This window comes from Callithrix jacchus, chromosome 14 (assembly GCF_049354715.1).
Source record: "Callithrix jacchus isolate 240 chromosome 14, calJac240_pri, whole genome shotgun sequence".
Taxonomy (NCBI): domain Eukaryota; kingdom Metazoa; phylum Chordata; class Mammalia; order Primates; family Cebidae; genus Callithrix; species Callithrix jacchus.
Genome location: NC_133515.1, coordinates 113,240,274 through 113,263,900, shown reverse-complemented (window position 1 = coordinate 113,263,900; position 23,627 = coordinate 113,240,274). Strand labels below are relative to the sequence as shown.

The 23,627-nt window shown below is 50.6% G+C and overlaps 1 protein-coding gene across 50 annotated transcripts in view; it reads right to left on the bottom strand.

Moving 5' to 3' along the window:
- The window catches only part of MYT1L (myelin transcription factor 1 like), a 565,076-nt gene that overhangs the window by 52,030 nt on the left and 489,419 nt on the right, over positions 1 to 23,627 (bottom strand). For all 50 annotated transcript variants that reach the window (XM_017964578.4, XM_078350034.1, XM_017964584.4 and 47 more), the window contains 3 exons: positions 15,936 to 15,998; positions 3,522 to 3,605; positions 1,941 to 2,162 (listed from right to left, as the gene is read on the bottom strand). In XM_017964578.4, coding sequence (XP_017820067.1) covers positions 1,941 to 2,162; positions 3,522 to 3,605; positions 15,936 to 15,998 — 369 coding nt within the window. The remainder of the gene's footprint in view (positions 1 to 1,940; positions 2,163 to 3,521; positions 3,606 to 15,935; positions 15,999 to 23,627) is intronic.

The window sequence follows — 23,627 nt, the reverse complement described above, 5'->3', positions numbered from 1 at the left end:
CCAGAGGCTGGGCAGTGGGAGGAAACAGCACCCATCTGGCACCTGGTATTTGCTGCTTAAGTCAAATGGGCAAAGTCCCAGTGGGAAAGGAGGAAAGCTAATGCAGCGGGCTCTGCAGAGGAAGCCCTGCACCTGTGCCGTCCACTGGAGAGCAGAAACGCTCACTTGAGAGGATGGAATTGTTTTTGTTTGTGTCAGATTAGCGAAACATACAAGCCCTTCTTCCTAGGCCATATGGGCAGGGTTTTAAATGTTTTTAAACATTTTGTTAATGGTGAAAGGCTTGGGAAAGTATATACTTTTTGGTGGGCATTTTGGCAGGATCTGTCCACATTTTAAAGCTAGCATTCTTGTTTCCAGGAGTAGACCCTGAAGGTCTGCTTGCATAAGGACGAGGAGTTGTGTGCGGGAGGAAGTCCACGTGGAGCTCTTCGTAACAATCCAACCTGGACAGGATATGGGGCGGCACCCACAGGAGCAGGCTCACTGTGGAGGGTGAGGCGGCTCCATGACACGGTGGGACTCTGTGCACCTAACAGGGAATGCCCCACCTGTTGAGCCCTGGGCAGTCCTGGTGAGTAGCCAATACCCTGTCCTTATGCAGGGTTCTGGGAGACACTGAGACCTGTGTGTATAAATAGGGGTGCTATTCAGTTACCGAGAAGATAGGAGCTGCCTGCCTTTGAGAAGGGAGTTGAGAGATGAGGTTGGCGAAAGGACACTCAATTTTTTTTTCTCTCTCTTTTTTTTCAGTGAGAGGGAGTCTCGCTCTGTACCCCAGGCTGGAGTACAATGGTAGGATCTCTACTCATTGCAAACTCTGCCTCCTGGGTTCAGGCGATTCTTCCTGAGTACCTGGGATTACAGGCTCATGCCCAGATAACTTTTGTATTTTTAGTAGAGACAGGGCTTCACCATGTTGGCCAGGCTGGTCTCCAACTCCTGACCTCAGGTGATCCGGCTGCCTTGGCCTCCCAAAATGCTGGGATTATAGTGTGAGCCACTGCACCCAGCCAATTTTTCTCTTTAAACTCATTTATATTGTTTGAATTTTGTACCTGAGCAGGAATTTCTTTAATAATTAAAAAAATCTTCCTTAAGGTTTTTCAATGGTCAGAGTCACCTATTTCTGAACATGCCACTATTTCTGTAATCTTCGTACCCACCTTTGTTCACTCTGTGATTGAGATGGATTTGAGGCGCACGCGAGGTTTCATAGAAAGTGACATACAGGGTAGCAGAAAGGAAACCGTCGTAAACCTCCCTGAAGGGCTTGGCCTTTGCACGGTACGTGTGATGCGTGAACCTTCCCCTCTGCCTCTTCCAGGAAGCCAAGGGACACCCAGTGGAATGGGTGCCATCAGCCTTGGAGACCTGTCCCAACCCAGGTCCTCCCTCCCCATGGAGGGACCGACTGCACCACCCGACTGCACAGAACCAGCCTCTTCTGAGACACTGTAACTTCATTGATTTCTTTTTAAACAAAGCAAATAAAACTGAACGAGGTTGGCTGGATCTTTTGGAAATTTTCTCATGCATCTTTGGCGCAGGCATTCACCAGGAGGCCACCGTGCCAAGTGCCATCCTCTCTCCCCCAGAGAGGCCTGCATGTGAATTTCGGGTGAGATAAATAACTAGAGATATTCCTGTGTGTGTCTAAGATGAAAATCTGCATCTTACTGTGGATTCTAATATAAAAAGTGGAAAACTATTGTGAAATCTGCAGGCTGGGTTGAAGGAGTCTCTGCTCCTTAATGGAAGTTTAAGATGCGTAAACGCTCTCCCCAGACCTTCGCATTTCCTGGGTTGGTCTGATAGTTTCCAGGCTTTTCTCTCTACACTCAGTGATGGGAGAAGCTGACACCTGCTCTGTCGTAACCAGCTGTGCCAGTCGGCTCCCGGCAGCACCACCCCAGCCAGGGGCACGGACGCGACCTCACCTGCGGTGTGTGAGGAAGCTGCCGCTGACGTGGCCCGAGCCGTCGCACCCTGGCGTGGGGCAGGACATGCCTTCCGTCTTGACCGACTTCCAGGAGAACTGGGAGCCATTCAGGTACCCGTCCTTCTGCCTCTTGGCTGCCAGTGGGCACCCAGAGGCGCTGCGGTGGGACGCGTACTTCCCGGTGATGTGGCCCTGGCCGTCGCACCCGGGGACGGGACACCTGCAGGGCAGCAGAGGGGACACACGTGATTGTCTGGCCACTGTCGGCTGGTGGACGCTGCAACACAGTCAGAATAACCCAGCATGAAGGAAGAAAGAACAACCATACTCTCCTGGCTGGGCAAAAGGAAACGAAGAAAGGAAGAAAAATCACCGAAAGGCACCACCTAGTGGCAGGCTGAACTATTCACCTGCGCAGAAGGCCTGAGCCACGTGGACGGAAGGAATTTTCTGGAGCAAAGTGAATGTGAGGAGTGAGGAATGAGGGGTCCACACGCCGAAGAGCACGCAGGCGCCTGCAGCCTCACAAGCGTGGGTTTAGAAGACACCGCTTTGGGACAGAACCTCCGCTTTTCGGGTGGAAAAAATGCAGTCAGTAAGATGTGGTGGGATGATTTTTAAAGAGGCCATTTCGTGCTTTTCTCAAGAGCTAGAAAACATTTATTTGTCTGGCCATGTCGTCTGGAGGCCTTAACATTCCCTTCCAGCTAGAGAAGATCCTGAGCTGCAGAGACGTCTCACGAAGGCTCCTGGAGTTGGCCGGCACAGGGACACGGTGAAGGTGTGTTCCTGGAACTCTGCCCGGCGGGACCAAGACACACAGCAGGACAGTGATGCGCCTGGAGCAGGCAGGGCTGGCTAAGTGCTCCGTGTGTCCCAAGCGCTGAGTCTGCCTGCATTGTTTTTATGAACAGGAAAGTTCGCCTTCCCCAGAGTTTGCGCTACCTATTTATTTTGACAAATCTTAATTTATTTGAATACTTTATGCTTTAATTTATTTTTATTTTGTTTTAATTAAAATTTTTTTCTGGCGATGTGGAGTGAGGTTGCTTACTGTGTGGGGTTTGAGGCCCAGGCATGGCTGGCGTGAGATGGGAACAAATACCCCCTTTGACAGCTGGTAATTGTCACAGACCCCAAGCCCAGTGTCCGCTGTGGCCCCAAGCTCTGCCTTAGAACAAGACAAGGTTAACCTAAACTTTTTTACAGGCCAGAATTCCAGTGAAAATCCACTTCTGGTGGTAAATGCTACCTTCAGGACCATTCCCCAAGAATTCAGCTGCTTTTCCCACCAAGAGGAGAGGGTGGTTGTTTTTGGGGGGTGGGATTTGGGTTACATGGAACCTCAGATGGATGGATATCAGGTTATTGCTGGACAGCCCCTGTAACTTTTCAGCCATCCAGCAGATGTGCTTTGCTTTGGGTGTCAGCTATCTGACCTTGCATTTGTTGAAATCTCAAAGAATGTCCACTAAGACCCACTGTCTCTTTTTCTGATTGATGTGCACTTGCTGTGCTTGAACGCCGCGTCCCCACATGGCAGCCCAGCTACGGCTCTCAACCCCACTGGTGCTCTCACCTGATGGGCTCTTGATCTTCCTTATCTTCTTTGCTCTGCGCTATCCTGATACCGCTTTTCTTTGCTCTCGGGCAACCTGAAAGGCTAAATAAGAAACACGTTTCAGAAAGCACTGAACCCCACACCGCTGATTCCAGCTGCCTTCTTAACCGACGAGGCTGTGACCTGATTCTCCCCAGAAACCTGTGCTTCTGGGTACCAAGTGAAAATTCAGGGAGGAGCGTTCTTCCCGAGTTCTCTCCAAGGCTTGAGGCACCTTCAGGCCCCTTTCAAGACATTTAGGAGACTGGGGTGGGCTAGGACTCTGTGAACCGGAGAGAACCTGGTTCCCTGGGAGGGGCAGAAGCAGTCGGAGTCACCAGGAAAGGTGCTGAGGGAGGTTTTGTTGAGAGCGACCCAGCGGGAGCACATGGACGCCTGCATGTCGTGGGTGAACATGACAGAAGGAAACAGCCTCCAGCCTCGTCCTTGGTGACTCCGTCTCTCCCAGCAGCTTCCCAGGCACTTCCATCGCAGGCTTGGGGCTGGGAGACAGCGACTTATTCCAGACTTCGGGTTGTGCTGCGGAAGGAGGACTGAGAGCTGGACGTGCTGCGGAAGGTGGACTGAGAGCTGGACGTGCTGCGGAAGGTGGACTGAGAGCTGGACGTGCTGCGGAAGGTGGACTGAGAGCTGGACGTGCTGCGGAAGGAGGACTGAGAGCTGGACGCGCTTATTTTATTTAATTTTCAACCTTTTGGGCACAGAGGCTTTGGGCATGTTTCTAGAGGAATTTTTTGAGCTGGAACAGAAAAGTACACACTCATACACACCACACACAAGACTATATAAAATAAATGGGAATTTTGGAAAGGAAAGGAAGAACCAGAAATTGGGCAATCTCTGGCAGTGCCACTGGGTCCTGTGGAGGTTACAGCCCTGGTGCCGGCCACGGGTGGGTCCAGGCGGGAGGCCACTGCTCTCCCTGGCTTTCGTGAGCTCCAGGGTAGTTTTTCTGGTCAGTTCTGATTCTTGGAAACATGCAGATTCCCAGGAGGAAGTGCTCACTCCCCTAAAGGGAGGCTCTGTCTGGCCTCTCAAGCCTTGGTGGTCCTCCTTCCTCTTCAGGTGGGGACAGCACCTGAGCACAGGCGGTGGCCAAGGGTTCAGGTTTAGACCTGGGCAGGAAAGGGGTTGTCAGGCCCCACAGCGCCTTCACTCCCAGCCCCTCCGCTGCCCCACCTCCTGGTGCCCGCAAGGAGTCTCTGCGCTCCTTCCCCATCTCTTTCACGGGAAGAGGAAAGAAGAGGAAACAAGAGGTGAGGCCAGGGCGCCCGAGCTTGCTGCCTGCTGGGGCCTTTCTTCTCTCTGCCCTCTTACAGGAGGGAATCTGGGAAGAGGGGCCCACCTGTGCTTTCCCGACCTTTCCCTGTTCCTCCCCATCCTCCTCTGCCCCTGTCCCAGCCTCTGGCTCCCGACCCTCCTGTAGGTCACTGGGGCTCTGTGGCCAGTGTGGGGTGACTTCAGGGCCACCCCTGCACCCCACTGATGGCTGCACAACTGCTTGGATCTTCCATAATTAGACTCATCACCCACATCACCAACCCAAAGCCCCAGGCCAGCAGACTGAATGTGTTCTTGCCCTTGTGCTGGGTTTTGCTTCCCGAAGTTTCCATGGATGATGTCACACCCAAGGCCTCTCCTTGTTTGTCTGTCCGTCCACCTTCTCTTCCAGGCAGTGTTAGAACAGGCCGGCCCAGGCTGGGAACGCCTCCAGGCCAGTGCTTTAGTGTCACTCAGGGCTCTTCACTTCCTCGGTGGGTGGCCCAAGTTCCTCCACGTGGCTCCTCAGCTCCTCGAGGCCTGGCCCCGCCGCCACACAGGCCCCTCTCCAGCCACAGCCCCTCTGTCCTCTCTGGGCTCTTCCTGCAAGCCTTGCTGCCATCCTCTAGGCTGACCGATGTCCCTGCCTTGTCTGTGGCTCGCATCCAGCTGCATGGCCTCTGCCTGCCTCTGCATCCTGCAAGAGGCCTGGGCCTGGCTGTCCTCATAGTATGGCCGCTGCAGGGCTCACACAGTTGTCTTCTCTACAGGCTCCTCTGAGAGGGGGTTCCTGGGAGTATAAACCATGCAAGTGTTCATCCGCGGTTCCCCAGTTCCTAGCTCAAAGCCTTGCACAGAGTGGGTAAATCAACGCATGAATGAAGGAAAGAGGAACCAAGAGGACAATTATGGTATTCTATCCAGAGAAAAATACTACTGTGTCCTACCCAGGGAGAATTACGGTATCCTGCCCAGGGAGAATTAAGGTGTCCTACCCAGGGAGAATTATCATGTCCTACCCAGGGAGAATTACGGTATCCTGCCCAGGGAGAATTACTATAGTGTCCTACCCAGGGAGAATTATCATGTCCTACCCAGGGAGAATTACGGTATCCTACCCAGAGAGAATTACTATGGTGTCCTACCCAGGGAGAATTACTATAATGTCCTACCCAGGGAGAATTACGGTATCCTACCCAGAGAGAATTACTATGGTGTCCTACCCAGGGAGAATTACTATAATGTCCTACCCAGGGAGAATTATGGTGCCCTACCCAGGGAAAATTATTATATCCTACCCAGGAAGAATTACTATAATGTCCTACCCAGGGAGAATTATGATGTCCTTCCTAGGGAGAATTATGGTGTCCTATCCAGGATCCCATCTTGGGAGATACGGAATTGATGTGGGGGAAGCTGAGCCCCTGACCCCGCCACAGAGGCCAGACTCCCTCAGGCCCTGCTCCCTGCCCTGTCCCTGAGTCACTCCCCATGGACTTGCGAGCCAGGGACAGCTCTGGGCCACCATGCAGGCCTGGGCTGACAGCAGAACTAAACCAAACAGAAAAAATCTGCAACAACAAGGTTTGGCTCTGACAATGCGATATCCTCCAGGAAGCCTTGGCCTTGGCCCTGGGGCCGGTCTAGACTCCTCAAATGCCTGCTCTGGGGCTCCGGAGCACTTATCTGAAAGCCATGTCTGTCAGTGAGAGGAGACCCAGTGGTCTCTTGTAGGGTGCTGGCCAGGGCACCTGTGAGAAGCCTGCACATGGAGGGGCATGGTCTTTATGAGCCCCAACTCACTTGGTAAGCAGCTCAGCGCCTGTGCCCCACGGGGTCCTCTCTTCCACCTGCCATAGCCCAGGGCCTCCCTCCCATCCCCAGGATAGCAGGGCATCGCTTCCCCTTCAGCACTGAATATCCACATGAATCCAGGGCCCCCCGAGGTGCCCTGTTCTCACGGCAGCGTCTTAATGTGTGGCTGGGACTTTATGCTGCTTACTTCTTGCTACTTTTCAGGCTTGATGAAAACAAGGGAACATTTCCCTACCCACCAACTAAGCACTAGAACTCTAGGAGCAATGGAATTAGAACTTCTTCAGTATTTAAAACTCCCCTTTTCAGCTTACAATGTAGAATGGAAAGCCAGTACTTGCTACAGCCCCCAGAGTGGAGATTCTCTACAGAATGACTATTTGGAGAAGGATCTGAATGGCCACTTCTCCCAGAGGTAGCCGAGGGAGAGAAGGAAGAGGCGATGGCATATGGGCTGTGCAGACCGGCCCCAGCATCTGGGCCTCGGTTTCCTTGTCTGTATTTTGGGGCAGAAACGCCTGCGTCATCGGCTGTGAACACTGAAAGTGATAACGAGATATGTACGATGCTTGGCACCGGGAAGGAGCTCGGTGATCTTAGATCCTGACTCTCACCTTTACCTGCACTGGGATCCCTGCTGTAGAGCCCAGATCTGAACCTAACAAAAAGTCACCTGACCTTGTCTTCTCCTTCCAATGTTTAGAAACACAGAGATTCATTTGCAGGCTCTTCCGGAGCCCTGGAGGGAAGGGAATAGTCCCTCCTTTCCTGGGCGTCTTGGAGCTATGGCTCCATGCTCTGCTCAGGGCTCACATCCGGAGTTCATTTCTTAGGATAGGATTTGGATTCATCTTCCTTTTTGTTTTGGAGACTGTCTCTTGCTCTGTGGCCCAGGCTGGAGTGCAGTGGCGAGATCTTGGCTCACTGAAGCCTCTGCCTCCCAGGTTCAAACAGTTCTCCCGCCTCGGCCCCCTGAGTAGCTGGGACTACAGACTTGCACAACCAGGCCTGGATAGTTTTTGTATTTGTAGTAGAGAGGAGGTTTCGTCATGCTGGCCAGGCTGGTCTCAAACTCCTGGCCTCATGCAATCTGCCTGCCTCAGACTTCCACAGTGCTGGCATCACAGGCGTGGGCTGCCACTGCACCTGGCCACCACCTTCCATTTTTAAAAGTCTCGTTTTCTCTTCGTGAATAAGTTGGAACAGCTCATCTGCTGGCGACTCTGAAAGCTGCCTTTCTCCTCTCACCCTTCCTGCTTTGCTCACCTGGATATACCCTAAGAATCCCAGTGTTGATGTGTCTGGACAGAATGTAAAACCCACCTCTCCTGGCTGGCTTCTTTCTGCGGATGACGACGTGGATGGGGTTCTTGGTGCATCCCAGCCCCTCCCTTTTTAGCACCTGACTTCTTCCCTAGGGCCTCACCCGCTGCGGCCTGCTGGTCACTACCCCATCACTGTTCTCATCACCTGCAGCAGCCCTTCTCCCAGCTGTCACCGTCATCTCCCAAGTGCGCTTCCAGTACTGCTCTCTAGGCTAAACACCAAGCCTGCATTTGGGTAATTACCCATTTCCTAGCAAATAAAGTTTAACCTCTTATAAGGAATTCAACAGAACTCCTAAAACAAGTTTCACTTGCAGCCACTTCCACAGGCTTAGACTTGCAGCTGAACTATATACCAAGCTGAACTACTCACTGCCAAATGTGCGTTGATGTTGGTGTTGTTACATGTTCTCTAATGCTGTTCCTTTGCTTAGAATATCATTCTCCATACAACCTCCTGGAGACCCTCACCATCCATCACCCTGTGTCTCAGCTCCACACAACCTCCTGGAGGCCCTCACCATCTGTCACCTGTGGCTCAGCTCCACACAACCTCCTGGAGACCCTCACCATCCGTCACCCTGTGGCTCAGCTCCACACAACCTCCTGGAGGCCCTCACCACCTGTCACCTGTGGTTCAGCTCCACACAACCTCCTGGAGACCCTCACTATCCGTCACCCTGTGGCTCAGCTCCATCCAACCTCCTGGAGACCCTCACCATCTGTCACCCTGTGGTTCAGCTCCACACAACCTCCTGGAGACCCTCACCATCCGTCACCCTGTGGTTCAGCTCCCATCCAACCTCCTGGAGACCCTCACCATCCATCACCCTGTGGCTCAGCTCCACACAACCTCCTGGAGACCCTCACCATCCATCACACTGTGGCTAAGCTCCACACAACCTCCTGGAGGCCCTCACCATCTGTCACCTGTGGCTCAGCTCCACACAACCTCCTGGAGACCCTCACCATCCGTCACCCTGTGGCTCAGCTCCACACAACCTCCTGGAGGCCCTCACCACCTGTCACCTGTGGTTCAGCTCCACACAACCTCCTGGAGACCCTCACTATCCGTCACCCTGTGGCTCAGCTCCATCCAACCTCCTGGAGACCCTCACCATCTGTCACCCTGTGGTTCAGCTCCACACAACCTCCTGGAGACCCTCACCATCCGTCACCCTGTGGTTCAGCTCCCATCCAACCTCCTGGAGACCCTCACCATCCATCACCCTGTGGCTCAGCTCCCATCCAACCTCCTGGAGACCCTCACCATCTGTCACCCTGTGGTTCAGCTCCACACAACTTCCTGGAGACCCTCACCATCTGTCACCCTGTGGTTCAGCTCCACACAACCTCCTGGAGACCCTCACCATCTGTCACCCTGTGGTTCAGCTCCACACAACCTCCTGGAGACCCTCACCATCCGTCACCCTGTGGCTCAGCTCCATCCAACCTCCTGGAGACCCTCACCATCCATTACCCTGTGGTTCAGCTCCACACAACCTCCTGGAGACCCTCACCATCCATCACCCTGTGGCTCAGCTCCACACAACCTCCTGGAGACCCTCACCATCTGTCACCCTGTGGTTCAGCTCCACACAACCTCCTGGAGACCCTCACCACCCGTCACCCTGTGGCTCAGCTCCCATCCAACCTCCTGGAGACCCTCACCATCTGTCACCCTGTGTCTCAGCTCCACACAACCTCCTGGAGACCCTCACCATCCGTCACCTGTGGCTCAGCTCCACACAACCTCCTGGAGACCCTCACCATCTGTCACCTGTGGCTCAGCTCCACACAACCTCCTGGAGACCCTCACCATCCGTCACCCTGTGGTTCAGCTCCACACAACCTCCTGGAGACCCTCACCACCCGTCACCCTGTGGTTCAGCTCCACACAACCTCCTGGAGACCCTCACCATCCATCACCCTGTGGCTCAGCTCCATCCAACCTCCTGGAGACCCTCACCATCCATCACCCTGTGGCTCAGCTCCCATCCAACCTCCTGGAGACCCTCACCATCTGTCACCCTGTGGTTCAGCTCCACACAACTTCCTGGAGACCCTCACCATCTGTCACCCTGTGGTTCAGCTCCACACAACCTCCTGGAGACCCTCACCATCCATCACCCTGTGGCTCAGCTCCATCCAACCTCCTGGAGACCCTCACCATCCATTACCCTGTGGTTCAGCTCCACACAACCTCCTGGAGACCCTCACCATCCATCACCCTGTGGCTCAGCTCCACACAACCTCCTGGAGACCCTCACCATCTGTCACCCTGTGGTTCAGCTCCACACAACCTCCTGGAGACCCTCACCACCCGTCACCCTGTGGCTCAGCTCCCATCCAACCTCCTGGAGACCCTCACCATCTGTCACCCTGTGGCTCAGCTCCACACAACCTCCTGGAGACCCTCACCATCCATCACCCTGTGGCTCAGCTCCATCCAACCTCCTGGAGATCCTCACCATCCATTACCCTGTGGTTCAGCTCCACACAACCTCCTGGAGACCCTCACCATCCATCACCCTGTGGCTCAGCTCCACACAACCTCCTGGAGACCCTCACCATCTGTCACCCTGTGGTTCAGCTCCACACAACCTCCTGGAGACCCTCACCATCTGTCACCCTGTGGTTCAGCTCCACACAACCTCCTGGAGACCCTCACCATCCGTCACCCTGTGGCTCAGCTCCACACAACCTCCTGGAGACCCTCACCATCCATTACCCTGTGGCTCAGCATTACCTCCTCTCTCCTCTGCTCCGACCCACCCACCTGGTTAGAATTAAGACATGACTTACTCATTATCTTTAGGTTTTGATAAGTACATACACATTTGAAAAGTATCTTTCAGGTTGGATTCCTACCCTAGTGACATCCTGGCTTGGAGGCCCCAAGGCCCTGGGTCCCGTCTCTGTTTCCCTTGAACGTGCAGGAACATACTAGAGTGTGCCAGGATGGTTCGCCTTTATGTCTTGACCTCAGGGACAGCTGATGTACTCAAATAGACATTTGCTAGTTTCCTAGGTTTCTGGAATTCCACGTTGACATTGGGGATTACGTTTAAATGATTAACAATTTCCTAGACAGAAACAGTTTTCCACTATTCACCGGGGCTCTTTGTATGTTTACATCTTTACCTGGAAGTTTATAAATGTTGGAGACGCTATAAACACTTCAGAGCCCCGTGTTCTCTGGGGCAGGGAAAGGCTGGGGTGAGCACATGGACAGCTCCAGCAAGCAAGAGCAAACCACAGGTGAGCGCAGGATTAGGGGAACCGGAGGATTTGGGATAGCGGGAGACCTGTGGTCAAGGGCAGTGTACCTTGGGGCCTCCAGGTCAAAGTGGTGCTAGGGTGGATGTTGGGCCCAGAGCCCAGGGGAGAGCATAGACTGCACTGACCTCCAGCGAAGCAGCTCTGTGGCCTGTGTGAGGGTGGCTCCTGTGCCTTCCTGGCCCTCTGACTGTACAGCTTTACCCCCACTGTGAGAGCAGATCTGATGGGTTGGACCGGCACTGCCTTAAAAGGTTCCCAAGGCTCCCTGGTGAGGAGCCGCCTCTCCAGATTTTGGCAGCGGGACACGAGACCCTCCAAGGCCGACTTGCTCCTGGCTCTTCTGCATGATGTTGAGCCTGTTTCTTCACTGTCTGCCTTAGGACCTGGTGATGCCTCATTTCACAGCAGGTGAGGCCTTTGGGATTCCTGTTTAAAGTCCCCATGGCATGGGGGCGGCGTAGGTAGACACCGTCCGGCTGTTTGCACTCCTGGAGGCTTTGATTTTGCACGTTATTGTAAAACAGCAGAGTGCAAGTGCTCCGGGTGAGCGCGGGCGCTGACGGGACGGGCAGCTGAGCATCTCCGTGCCCGCGTCTTCACTCGCAGTCAGGGTTCCAATCATCGCAGCTGATGGTGAGATTATATATGTGAAATGCTTGCTGTAATTTCTGGCACACAGCAGGCGCCCAGCGAATGCTCTTTTGTGATTAGAGGCCATTCTGGAACCATAGGGGGCACAGGGTGTTCGTGGGAATCGAATTCCTGGTGCATCATCCTCTGTGGAAAATGTGGCCTTGGCTTCTGCACTGGAACAACTTCAGGGCTCTTGGAGCCCTTGCTCTTGTCTGATCCCACGGAAAGGCACGTGGGATGGCTGGACAGAGAGAACGGGGAGCAGCCCTCTGCAAGCCTGCCTGGTGAGACCCTGCTGCGGGGCTGTGGGTGAAGGAGAGGGCCTGGGAGAGCTGGATAACAGAGTAAAGGTGCTTGGAAAACAGGATTTTGAGGATATACTCAAGAAACACTTCTGTTTGTTTTAAGACAAGTGTGCAAAGAGGGGCCCCTGGATGACTGTGAATGAGGTGGATGCCTTTGTAGGCACATGGTCGACAGGGCCTCCCTCTGTTTACTGACAATGGAGAATCGGCAAAGCGGTGGACGGAGGATTCTTTGATAGAGCATCACAACCAAGGAACATCTGTTGAAATGGACTTAGGGACATTTCAGATGCCATGTGGAGGCCGGAAAACACCATGGCCAAGAGGCAGGTGCAACCCCCACCTTCTCCAGGCGGTTTAGCACACACGCTTCCTCCAGGCCATCCTAGGCACGTGGGCTGCCGGGAGATGGGACTCGGAGCCAGACGACGCGGGCTCCAGCGCAGCTCTGCTGCTTAATCTCTTGGCCCCTCAGTTTCCTCAAATCCAAAAGTGAATGAAATTGCGAATGCTCAGCACGGCTGTGGAGATGGTGGAGGACAGCTCCTTGCCTGAGTTCCCAGAACAGGCCCAGGAGAAGGCCGGGGCTCGGCCTTGCTTTTCTCTCAGGAGGGGGCTGGCAACACTCTGTGACTGCAGACAGAATTGGAGTGCTTGCGTCTGTCCTGGAGCAGGAGGGAGAATTCCAGACACCACAGGTGCGCGGGCGGATCTGTGTCCTGAAAACCTTCAGGATCGTTGTTTTGTGACTTCAGCTCTCATGACAGACCCCAATGTGGGAGGAGGATGCCTTGAACCCACACAACTACCTTGAACTGTGGCACATGTGAGGGGACAACGCCGGTGAATCATTGTCTCAGTGACATTTTCTCCACCGTTGCATGTACATAACCTTATGTTTCTGTTCCTGGGAAACAGGAGATTAAAATGAAAAGAAGTTCCTCCCACTTGGGTTTCTGGCGACCAAGTGCCAACAGTCCTGGACGAGCTTCCCTGCTTGCTGGTTGGCGTCTGACACAGAACTGCGCTGGCTTCACGGTGGCCTCCATCCTTCCTTCGCAGTGACTTCACGTGACAAGTGTCAGCTGAAGGCAGCACTTCTGCTTGGGATGCCTGTGTCAGCACGCTCAGACGCCGATGCTAGGGAAGCTGTTGCCAGAACCAGCCGTGTCACAAGGTCCTCTACCTTCGACACGCTGGAACCCAAGAGGGCTCCTTCTGGTTCTCAGATCTGCCCAACACAAAAGCACATCTACTTTCCGTCTCAGTGGACAGACCGGACCGTTCACTCCAGGAACAGACGGCAGCTTACATTCAAGCTCAGGTTAGATTTTCATCTGGGTCTGGGCAGTGTTAATACTTAACGGGCGTAAAACGAATAAAATGTGCAAACCACGTTACGACTAAATTTACACGATGCCTACGCCCCACCAAAAAAAACAGTAGAAAAACAGAGATTTGGACACAAAAGGACCAGGAAGTGTTCACCTTCCAGAGGCGCTGACATTAGGCCATACTGGAAGCTCTGGCCGCGCGAGGGGACCGAGACATTGCTTTTCTAAGATGGAATAAAGTCTAGCTTGGAATGTGCTTGTCTACATATATTGAATTGGAGTGTTAAAACATTTTGATTTACTCTAAACCGGTGATCTAGTTGTGGCAGTGGTGTCCCAAGGGGAACTCAGCAGTGACTGCGGGCATCTTTGGTAGTCATGAACGGGTGGATGCTACTGGCACCTGGTGAGTGAGGCTCAGGGATGCCGCACAGGTCCCACAGTCAGAGGATGGTCCCCATGGCAAACGGCCATCTGCCCCCACAACCAGCACTGCAGAGGCTGAGGAATCCGGGTCAGGAGCATGAGGTGTTTGCACTGAGTCTGAAGAAGTTACATACTTCATGTTTCCTTGGTGGCATCCACAATTTGCGCTTTTCATAGACACCTGCTGTTTAAACACAGCTCCCAAATGTCTGGCATGTGAGCACAGGAGCAAATCACTCTCAGTGAGATTTTAATGACAAAACAATTAGCCTTTGAGTTCTGCTTCTAATCCAAATGCCAGCTAGTCAGGTGAGGTCCCCCACTCTGACGACAGGGATCTGGTCACTCAGGGACGGACCGCGGGTTTCACACAGCTACTCTGCAGGCAACCTTGCCCTGGGTGGGGGCCATTATCAATTGCTGACACTCTCTTTAACTCTCCTAGCTTCCTTTCTCTCTCCCACTCCCTCTGTCCTTTCCTCCCACTCCCCTCCCTCTCCTGTCTCCCTCCTCCCCTCCCTCTCTTTCCTCCCTCCCCTTCCCCTCTTCTCCTCTACCTCGATTCCTTTTCCTCCCCTCCCCTCTTTTCCCCTTTTCTTTCCTTCCCTTCCTTCTTTTCTCTCTTTCTTTTTTCTTGCAAGCAATATGTTAACAGCAGGAGGCCTCACCTGCTTCTGGACTGCCTACTTTATAATCTGAAACTTAGAGAGATGAAAGGCAGCAGCTGTCTTACAGCTTGGTTTATTTATTTGATAGATGCAGGACTGTTTCCCACACTGAGAGACTTTCTTTAGATCAGTCTTTCAGAAATATTCTTGTCCTTACCTTGGCATTTGCTGTTGGTCCACCTAACGTGACTTAAACATTTATTGTGTGTAGTGGATTCAGCTTTGTGTGGACCATATATTCACAAGGGCTTTTTTCTTGACCAAAACTTCAGTTGAGCGCCTCTGAGTCCTTCACTAGAATGAGCCTGACCTTGGCTTCCCTCTCTGTCCTTGTAGGATCCAGCGTGAGCAAGAATCCTTCTAAGTCAGTTTAAGAAAAATGCCCCACCTTCAGTGTCTGAGTCCTTGGATATCCTACCACCCTTGCCGGCCGTCAGCAGTGACCCCATCAAGTCCATTTGGCCAGAAATCCCTTCTCCTTGATGCTTCCCGTGGGGACTTCTCCATCCACTGACCCCAACCTTGGTCCAACTCGTTGGTTGTAAATTCCCACCTGGCCTCATTAGGGTTGGGATCGAGTGTAGTCTCCCCACTGCCGGGGCTCACTGCACAGTCCCTGTGCCCCTGCCATGCCTACTCCCCCGCGAACAGTCCTCACGGACCGTCTTTAACAACTGCAAACTTGTTCTCTAATAGTTCTAGCATTTCTTTCAATTCTCAGCTAAATAGTGCCTGTCCTAAATCCGTGTTCATTCAGTATTTACTGAAAGTCAAGTAGGATAGAAATTTTGTTATCTCACATGACCAAATCTCTGTATTATGTTTTAGACACTACCCTCTCCTTGGGAGTGACAGTGCCTAGACTGTGACATAAGCACTTCCGCAGCTCTGAGCTCTACTGATGCCTGCTGAGGATAACTGTGCAGCTCTGTGGTCCAGTCTTAATATTTAAGAGACCAGCTCTCAAGGTATTAGAATGTGTGCCTCCTGATGGCTGCTCTCAGGGCTCCTATAGCAGATACTATTCTCTTTCCTTTACTCTTCCAATTTAGAAAGAAGCGCTGCTGGGTGACTAGGACTGTTTCTCAGCGGGGCCCCGTGCACTGCACGTGAGAGATCCTGAAAGGAGCTGGGGGCCCTGGAAATGGAGGGGCTGCTTTCTAAGTGAAGCTCCAGTGAAGACACCACTGCTTCTGGCACTAAGAGTCTTTAGATCCTGAATTTTGCCCATGGTGTCAAACTGTGCAAGCCTTGGTGCCTGAAGCTGTTCCCATCATTTCAGTGAGAAAGAGCATTTTGGAAGAAGAGTAGCATCTCCACATACCTCCGATGAGAAGCATAATTGCCGGTGATATGTCCAGAACCGTCACAGCCAGGCGTGGGGCACCTACAATCAAAAATGCAAATTGTGTTAACATAGAAAGAAATAAAATTCCCTGAACAATTAACTTTTTTTAACCCCAAAAGCAAACTAACTCTATTGCTTAACCGCCTACGTGAAAGAGGCTGAGTGGAGCAGGAAGCTCCCTGGTGGAGCTGGAAGCGGCCTCGGCCACACACACACCTTCCAGACCCCTGGGAGCTTCGTGGCTGCTCAGCACCCCACAGTCTCTGGAGCAGACGCTGTGCTTTTGGTCCCAAGGCTGCTCACTCTAGAATCTGTATTCCCTCCAAACAGCCCGCCTTTTCTTTCCTCGTTCTCAGGGCCGGGAACCACAGGCTTGTTACCACACTAGCCCACACACGAGCCAGGCTCACACATGAAGAGGCGTGCACCGAGGTCTCAGGGAATGGTCTTAGTCTGAACTCAGACCCCAGCACTACAAAGGTGCCCCTTATATGGACTGGCCGGGGCTGCGGCCAGCCTGAGTGTCCCCAGGGAGCAGTGAGGGCAGCAGCCAGTATGTGGGCCATGGGAATACAGGCCACCAGTCTCAGATGACCACCATGCACTCAGGCAGGTTTGATACACCTTGAAAGAGTTGCTCTTCTTGATTGACATGAGTAGAACATAGATCAGTTTAGATCCACCAGGTCAGCCTGTGGAGAGGCCCTGCACAGCTCGTGGGCACATACACTCATCTGCTGAAGCCTGTCTAGGTGGCCCCATCCTGTTTCTTATTTAGGTCTTAACATTTCTCTAATCCGACAATTTTTTATAAAAAGAGCTTTATAATGATATTGCCCTCCATATAACTTAACGAGGTCGTCTCAAGAATAATGAGGGAGCACTGCACACACATTTTCACTCTGAGCTGTCTCAGTTGCATTTGCACCCACCATGAATGTAAAAATTAAGAAAAAAAAATCCTCCTTATTTCTATTGCATCTGTAACTCTCCAAAAATGACAAGGATAAAGCAACTTAGTGCCCAATATCACCCTGGGAGGAAGAATCGCGCACCCTCCAGGCCGCGTCCCGCCTCAGTGAGCACCTGAATTCTTGTCAAGGTCAAGAATCACAATTTAAAAATATTTACCACACGTCTACTGCTCCTAGAGATTTTCAATTTCCACTCAGAAAGTCACTGTGGACACTGGGGGCTGAGGCCGGGCCAGCAAAGCACTTGCTTACATGGGGGCTTTCTCGAGACCAGAGGGCAACGTCGGGGATTAGAGTGGAAATACATGAAACTGGCCTCACTTTAAGTGTCTCAGTGTCATACTTGGACACTTCGATGTGTAAATGGTTTTCAGTATTCTTCTTTAGTCCTTAGAAAGGGAACAGAACTCCAGATCTCAGGGCATAGAAGTTGATGTTTCCTATTATGTTAGAGGAGAAGTCTCATTTATGACCTGCTCCCAGGGAGAATGAGAAGGTCCCGTGTGAGGAAGACTGGAGTGTTCTTCGGGTGCTCCTTTCACCGCCCTTGAGCCTAAGGGGAACTGGGGTCTTTGAAAGAGGAATCTGAGGCAGAACAGTGACGAGGGACAGTGACGATAGTCTCTGAATATCATGAGCAACAACTCCAAATCCAGTCGTCAGACCTGATTTTGTTAAAGTGACAGCTGTTTATACACATTTAAAGTTTGATCATGAGACACTTCAGTCAGTTGCTAAGTCAGTACTGTCCAAAAAATAAACTAAAGACTGAACCTAACTAGCTGATTTTTCAAATGGCACCTTATGGGGGTAAACTCCAAACCCGTACACTCACATATGGAAGCATGTTTGAAAGCAGCAAAAATCATTCTTTCCAAGAGAAGCTAATCTTGGTGCAAGTGTCTGTATTAAAACTGTATCATGAAACGAATTTTTCCTACCAGCCACTAATATATACTTAGTATTACTTTTTAATTGAGAAAAAGATTCTGAAACTTTCTAAATCAAGTACATAGGGAACATTTATTTTAATATGGCTAAACATTTTTGAGATGTTCTTTTTGGTTGGGGCGGAAGGAAGTCGGTTCTTCCACTCAAATTTAAAGTGAGGTATTATAGCCAAATAAGTGAGTGAAAATCCTATTTCACTGCCTATAGAAGTTTCTGTGGTAGTTTTACATGCTTAAATGTCATTTATGAATGTATAATCCACTGTTTGATAAGAAAATAGGTGTTTTAACCAGTGCCTGTGGTAACTTAATGTCCTGCCAAATACTTCTATGGCCTGGTTTATATGTGCTCGTTATAAAGGAATATGCCTTTTGAAAAAAGTAATTAATAACACTTTCCCAATTTGTATCTTGAAAAGCTCAAGAACGCTGGGTTAATAATCCTCTGGGAGGGTAGAATAACAGAATTGATGACTCTTGCTGCGTTTCCAGGGTGGGATGGGCGGCTGGAGAACCAGAGCTACTTTCAAAACATCAGGTTTCCGCAGAAACACAGCTCACAGCTGCTAGCTTGGGGGTGGGGAGACACTGTGTGGGCTTCATTTTGTTTAATGCATTGATTAGTCTTTAGAGTAGGGCTTTGTTTTTTAAAATTACTGGAACATCATTACGTGTGCACTGTGAGGAGATTAATTACATGTATGGAGGGCTGCACTGAAGGTCACTAAATAATCGTCACTCAGGTTCAGGCTGCAAGCACAAGCATCTGTGTGACCAGGCTCACTGCAAATGGCAGGTGTGGTGCTCAAGGCTACACCAACGCAGTTAGACGCGTGCTATGCTCTTAATTTTAAAATAAAACTAGTTTCAGTTAAAAAGAACGTTTTAAAAAATGTCCCTTTTCATTATGAAAATAAAGCTATATTGATTTAGCTCATTTTTAGAGCTTTCACGGTATTGAAAAAGAAAAAAGAAATCACAGGAAAGAGGCCTTTCTCTCTCAAAAGGTTTGTTTTCATTTCCAGGGTTTTGTGTTGGGCTGGTGGGGTGAACATCCCAGGTGTGCCACCTGCTGGCCGTGTGAAGGAATGTGGGGAAACCGTTTGACCTGGCAGGGTTCACCGTCCTCCTGGGCCTGATGCTCTCCCCTCCTGGTGAGACGCCTCTCTGCCCTCCCTCCTGCACAGGCTCCTGTGAACCCCGAGTCCAGGCCGCCCTCAGCCTCCTCAATTCCCAACACCAGCGTCCAGAGCAGAGACATGCTAGAAACACTGGCTGTGTCTCCCTGAAAGAACCAGCCCCTGGTTTTCTGGGTAGTAATTCAGCCTTTCCATCTTTAGGTGGTGCTTCTAGACCACACGAGGCAGCCCAGAATGGTTTTTCAACGGTTCCTCCTTCTAACCGCTCTTGGTATTCATTATTATGTTACTGAACATACAGATTTCCTAGCTTTAAGAGTTCTCAGCATTTAAAACATACAACGTTCTGAAGTGGACGGATGGGGAAGTGGCTGCTCATCTAACAAAAGAGTCGGCTCCAGGGTCCTCGACAATGGGAGTGGTGTGAAATCCATTTGCAAACATGTGATGCACATGTGCCCCTGCGGGAGCATGCCATTTCCACGAAGGGAAGTGCGTGTGGGAGCATCAGCACCCCCCGTGGACAGAACCAGACGGCAGCTCGTGCTGCACAGCCTGGATTTGGAAACGGCAGAAGAGAGTGACTGGGTTTCCATGGAAACGGCCTCTCAGCTCCCTTTCAGAGAGGCTCCCACTCTGGCGGCAGCACTCAGGCTGCTGGGGAGCAGAGTGGGGTCGGAAAGAATGCCAGTCACCTAGCGCCCCGCCTGCCTTCCTGACAGTTACCACCACCAATAGCAACACCGCTATTTTAAGTTCCTGTGGACGGTTAAGGGTGCAATGTTGCATTAAATGAGATGCTTGGTTATATACATATCCTTTTCTATTCCAAAGACACTGTCGGTAAAAACAATTGGAGAAAGAAAATGATGGACAAATATCTGAAAGCCCACATGAGCCACCCTATGGATATTTTCAAGACAAAAATATTCCTGATTTTGCTTCATCTCTGGGTTTGCCTGAGATTAAGAATTTAAGAGAAAAAAAAAAAAGGAAAAAAAAAGAATTCAAGAGAAAATAACTTTTGGTTGTAGATATTACTATCTGGTTGAAAATCTGTCTTGTATAGACATTTAAGAATGGTGATGGCCACATCACAATAAAATATTTTAAACAGTATTTACATTAGAGCTGACATGCACACGTCAGGCAAATTCTAAAAAACAAAATGAAAAAAAAAAAACACCCAAGCAAGCACAACAAAACAAAGAGCAAAAGAGACACTCCTAAGCTCGTGAAGGTGACTTTCAGGCAGAAGCCCTTCTCAGGTAGAAACAGCTGCTCCCGTTGATCTGAGCATCGAGGGCCCTGGACCCGACCTGTCCCCTTTGTGCTCCTGGCCTTGTCTTTTCTATTCACCGCCAGAGAAACCGGCTCCGTGGGCCCATGTAAGAAGCGGCACTGACCACATGTCCATGGGTTGTAAGATGTGTCCCCTAACATAAAAGAAGAGCTCCATATCTAGGCATTAAAATACATCATCACAAAATGTCACGGCGTTTTCCACTGGTGCACATTGCACAGCCGGGATGCCCCCCAACTGGCTTTTCAGATGGCCTCTGATGTGTCCTTCCCAGGACATAAACCCATTGCTGTGCTGATTCCTTCCCATTTACAGAAGCACAGCCTGAGGCAGGGTGGTGCACACGAAGCAGAGCTGCTTACCCACTGAAGCTGCACTGTAGCCGGTTATTCATAGGAATGTCCTGAGAGCGCTCCCTCTAGCATCTGTCATCCCGTCCTCTCGTTCAAAAGGAAATCGCATGGAAATTAAATAAACCTTGCAGTTCTATTCAGTAAGGCATTTAATGCCAGACATGCTCTTCAGGACAAGGCTGCCTCCAGTTAGAGGAATGCTCACAGTAGAGCTCATTTTACTGCCTACCGGGGGCTGGCATCGAGGACCTTGCTTTACATCCATATTATTAGAAAACCAGGCAGAGGCTCCTGGAGACGGAGGCCAGGACAGAGTCCACACCATACATACTCATTGTCCACGGGCCAGGACAAGCTGCCATGTGCTTTTGTTGGACACGTGTTGAACGCCCAGAGTCGGTGAGGGCAACCTCCCACCATCGCCTGCAGAGCAAGCGCCCTCGGAGGCTGAGAGCCCAGAGCCCTGGGAGGCCGGGCCTGGGAATCCTCCAGGCCCAACTCAGCATCGCACAGGGGCAGGCCTGCAGGGGAGACCCAGCCGGTCCACCACCATCCATCTCCCAAATCAGTCCAAAGCAAGGACTAGCCGGAAGAGACACACATCTCTCATCTTGATAGAGTTAATGACTTACTTTTTTATTAAAAAAAAAAGCAGTCTTGTAAATGAAGGCTGAAAGGACTACCAGTATGTTTCAGTGCTGTCTGGATTAATGGTCTCTGAGGCTGCCCTCACCTAATTGAGCCAGTCCTCGAAGGCTGCCCTGATTTTCAGCTCAGCAGCTAAAATTTACAGAAAAACATTGACCATTCGGGATAATAATGTAAATGTCAGATGGATAGACTTTGCGTTCCTTTCAGAATTTCTCAGAGAGCCCCTTTCACAGCATCTTTTTCATTCCTTTGTTTCATGCGGACTTAATTAGTAAAACACAAGATATGAAAAGTAGATTTTTCTTCCTTCATCCCCCTAATTAAAGGAAAATAACAACAAATATAAAATCAGGTCTTACCTATAGTAGAAAAACATATTTGTAAACTTGCTTTTTGCCTAAACAGATCTTGTCCTAAAAATATGTATTGATCTGAAGCATCAGAAACATGGTAAAAAATATATACACACACACATATATATAAGTATATATGTATATATATATATTTTTTTTACAGAGTCTAACTCTCTTGTGCAGGCTGGAGTGCAGTGGCATGATCTCAGCTCACTGCAACCTCCTCCTCCCAGGTTCAAGTGATTCTCCTGCCTCAGCCTCCTGAGCAGCTGGGATTACAGGCATGGGCCACCACACCCAACTAATCTTTTGTATTTTTGTAGAGACAGGGGCTTTGCCTTACGGGCCAGGCCGGTCTGGAACTCCTGCCCTCAAGTTGTCTGCCCATCTTGGATGACTAAGGTGCTGGGATTACAGGTGGAAGCCACCATACCCAGCCTAAATATTTTAATTTTGATTCTTCTTGTCATATAAATAGGAAACAATAAACAAATGTAGAGAAAGGCAAAATAAAAATATATCCAATGGGAAGAAAAGGCTCAATACTGATTCTTAGGCTGCACTGCTGCCACTTCCTTTCCAAACAGAAAGAATCAGGCTACTTATGGGCAAGCAGTTCCTGACTGATCCTCTGTATCCGACTGCTCCACATCCTCAGATTCAGCCAACGGAAGATCAAACATATTCAGAGAAAAATGATAAAAACAATAATAAAAATAATACAAATTTTAAAAATACACCAGAACAACTCCATGAACAGCATTTAAAAATTATATGTAGGCCGGGCGCGATGGCTCAAGCCTGTAATCCCAGCACTTTGGGAGGCCGAGGTGGGTGGATCACGAGGTCGAGAGATCGAGACCATCCTGGTCAGCACGGTGAAACCCCGTCTCTACTAAAAATACAAAAACTTAGCTGGGCATGGTGGCGCGTGCCTGTAATCCCAGCTACTCAGGAGGCTGAGGCAGGAGAATTGCCTGAACCCAGGAGGCGGAGGTTGCAGTGAGCTGAGATCACGCCATTGCACTCCAGCCTGGGTAACAAGAGCGAAACTCCGTCTCAGAAAAAAAAAAAAAAATTATATGTAATCCAGAGAAGGTTAAAACCATGAGAGGATATACGCAGGCTCTGTGTGAACACTCCTGCTCGTATTAAGGATGGCGCACCCTTGGATTTGGTATCCTCAGTGGGTCCTGGGACCAGTCCCCTGGGGATGCTGGCAAACAGCTATCCAATGTCACTTCTGGCCAGTTTCTTAAAGAGTTTACCTAAAACTCAAGGAAAGGCAAATCCTGTAAATCACTTTTCAATCTGTAAGACGCTCATCGATTCTGTGCTTTCTCCCACGCTAATACAGCGGTGCAGGAGCCTGCATGGGGCTTCGATATTTTCCAAGCCACCCTCTGGGGTGGAGTCTCTGCTGCCTCCCCCATAGGCACCTCAGCCTCCCTGCTCTGTGCCCTCTCCAAATTCCCTTTCCTTCCTTTCCCAAGGCCTCTCATTAAAGGGTGAGGCAGGTGTATCTGCTACTTAGAAATATCAGAGAACATGAGAGTGCTGTGCCCACACCCTGACACCCTGTGGTGGGTGCCCTTCTCACTAAGCTTCCGTCACTCTGGGTCTGCTGGGAGCCTTTTCCCCTGAGATTCTTAGAGGCTCTCCCATTCTGCTTGGTTTCCTGAAATTCAGGTGAGGATTTTTTACAATGTGGTGTCTAGGATATTGCAGGATTAGGAAAACCTACACATTTCAAAATGTGAAGTGGACTTTGTCTATATCAGCGGCATTTAGGTGGAAGGATGCTTTCTGACGTATATTACCCGTAAACACAAAACACCTTTTTTTCTTTTGGTTCCCAGCACTTTTCTTTTTAAATCACACTCGAAAATAACAACAACAAATAAATGAAAAAGAATTTTAAAAGCGCCTTATCCTACTTTTTAAA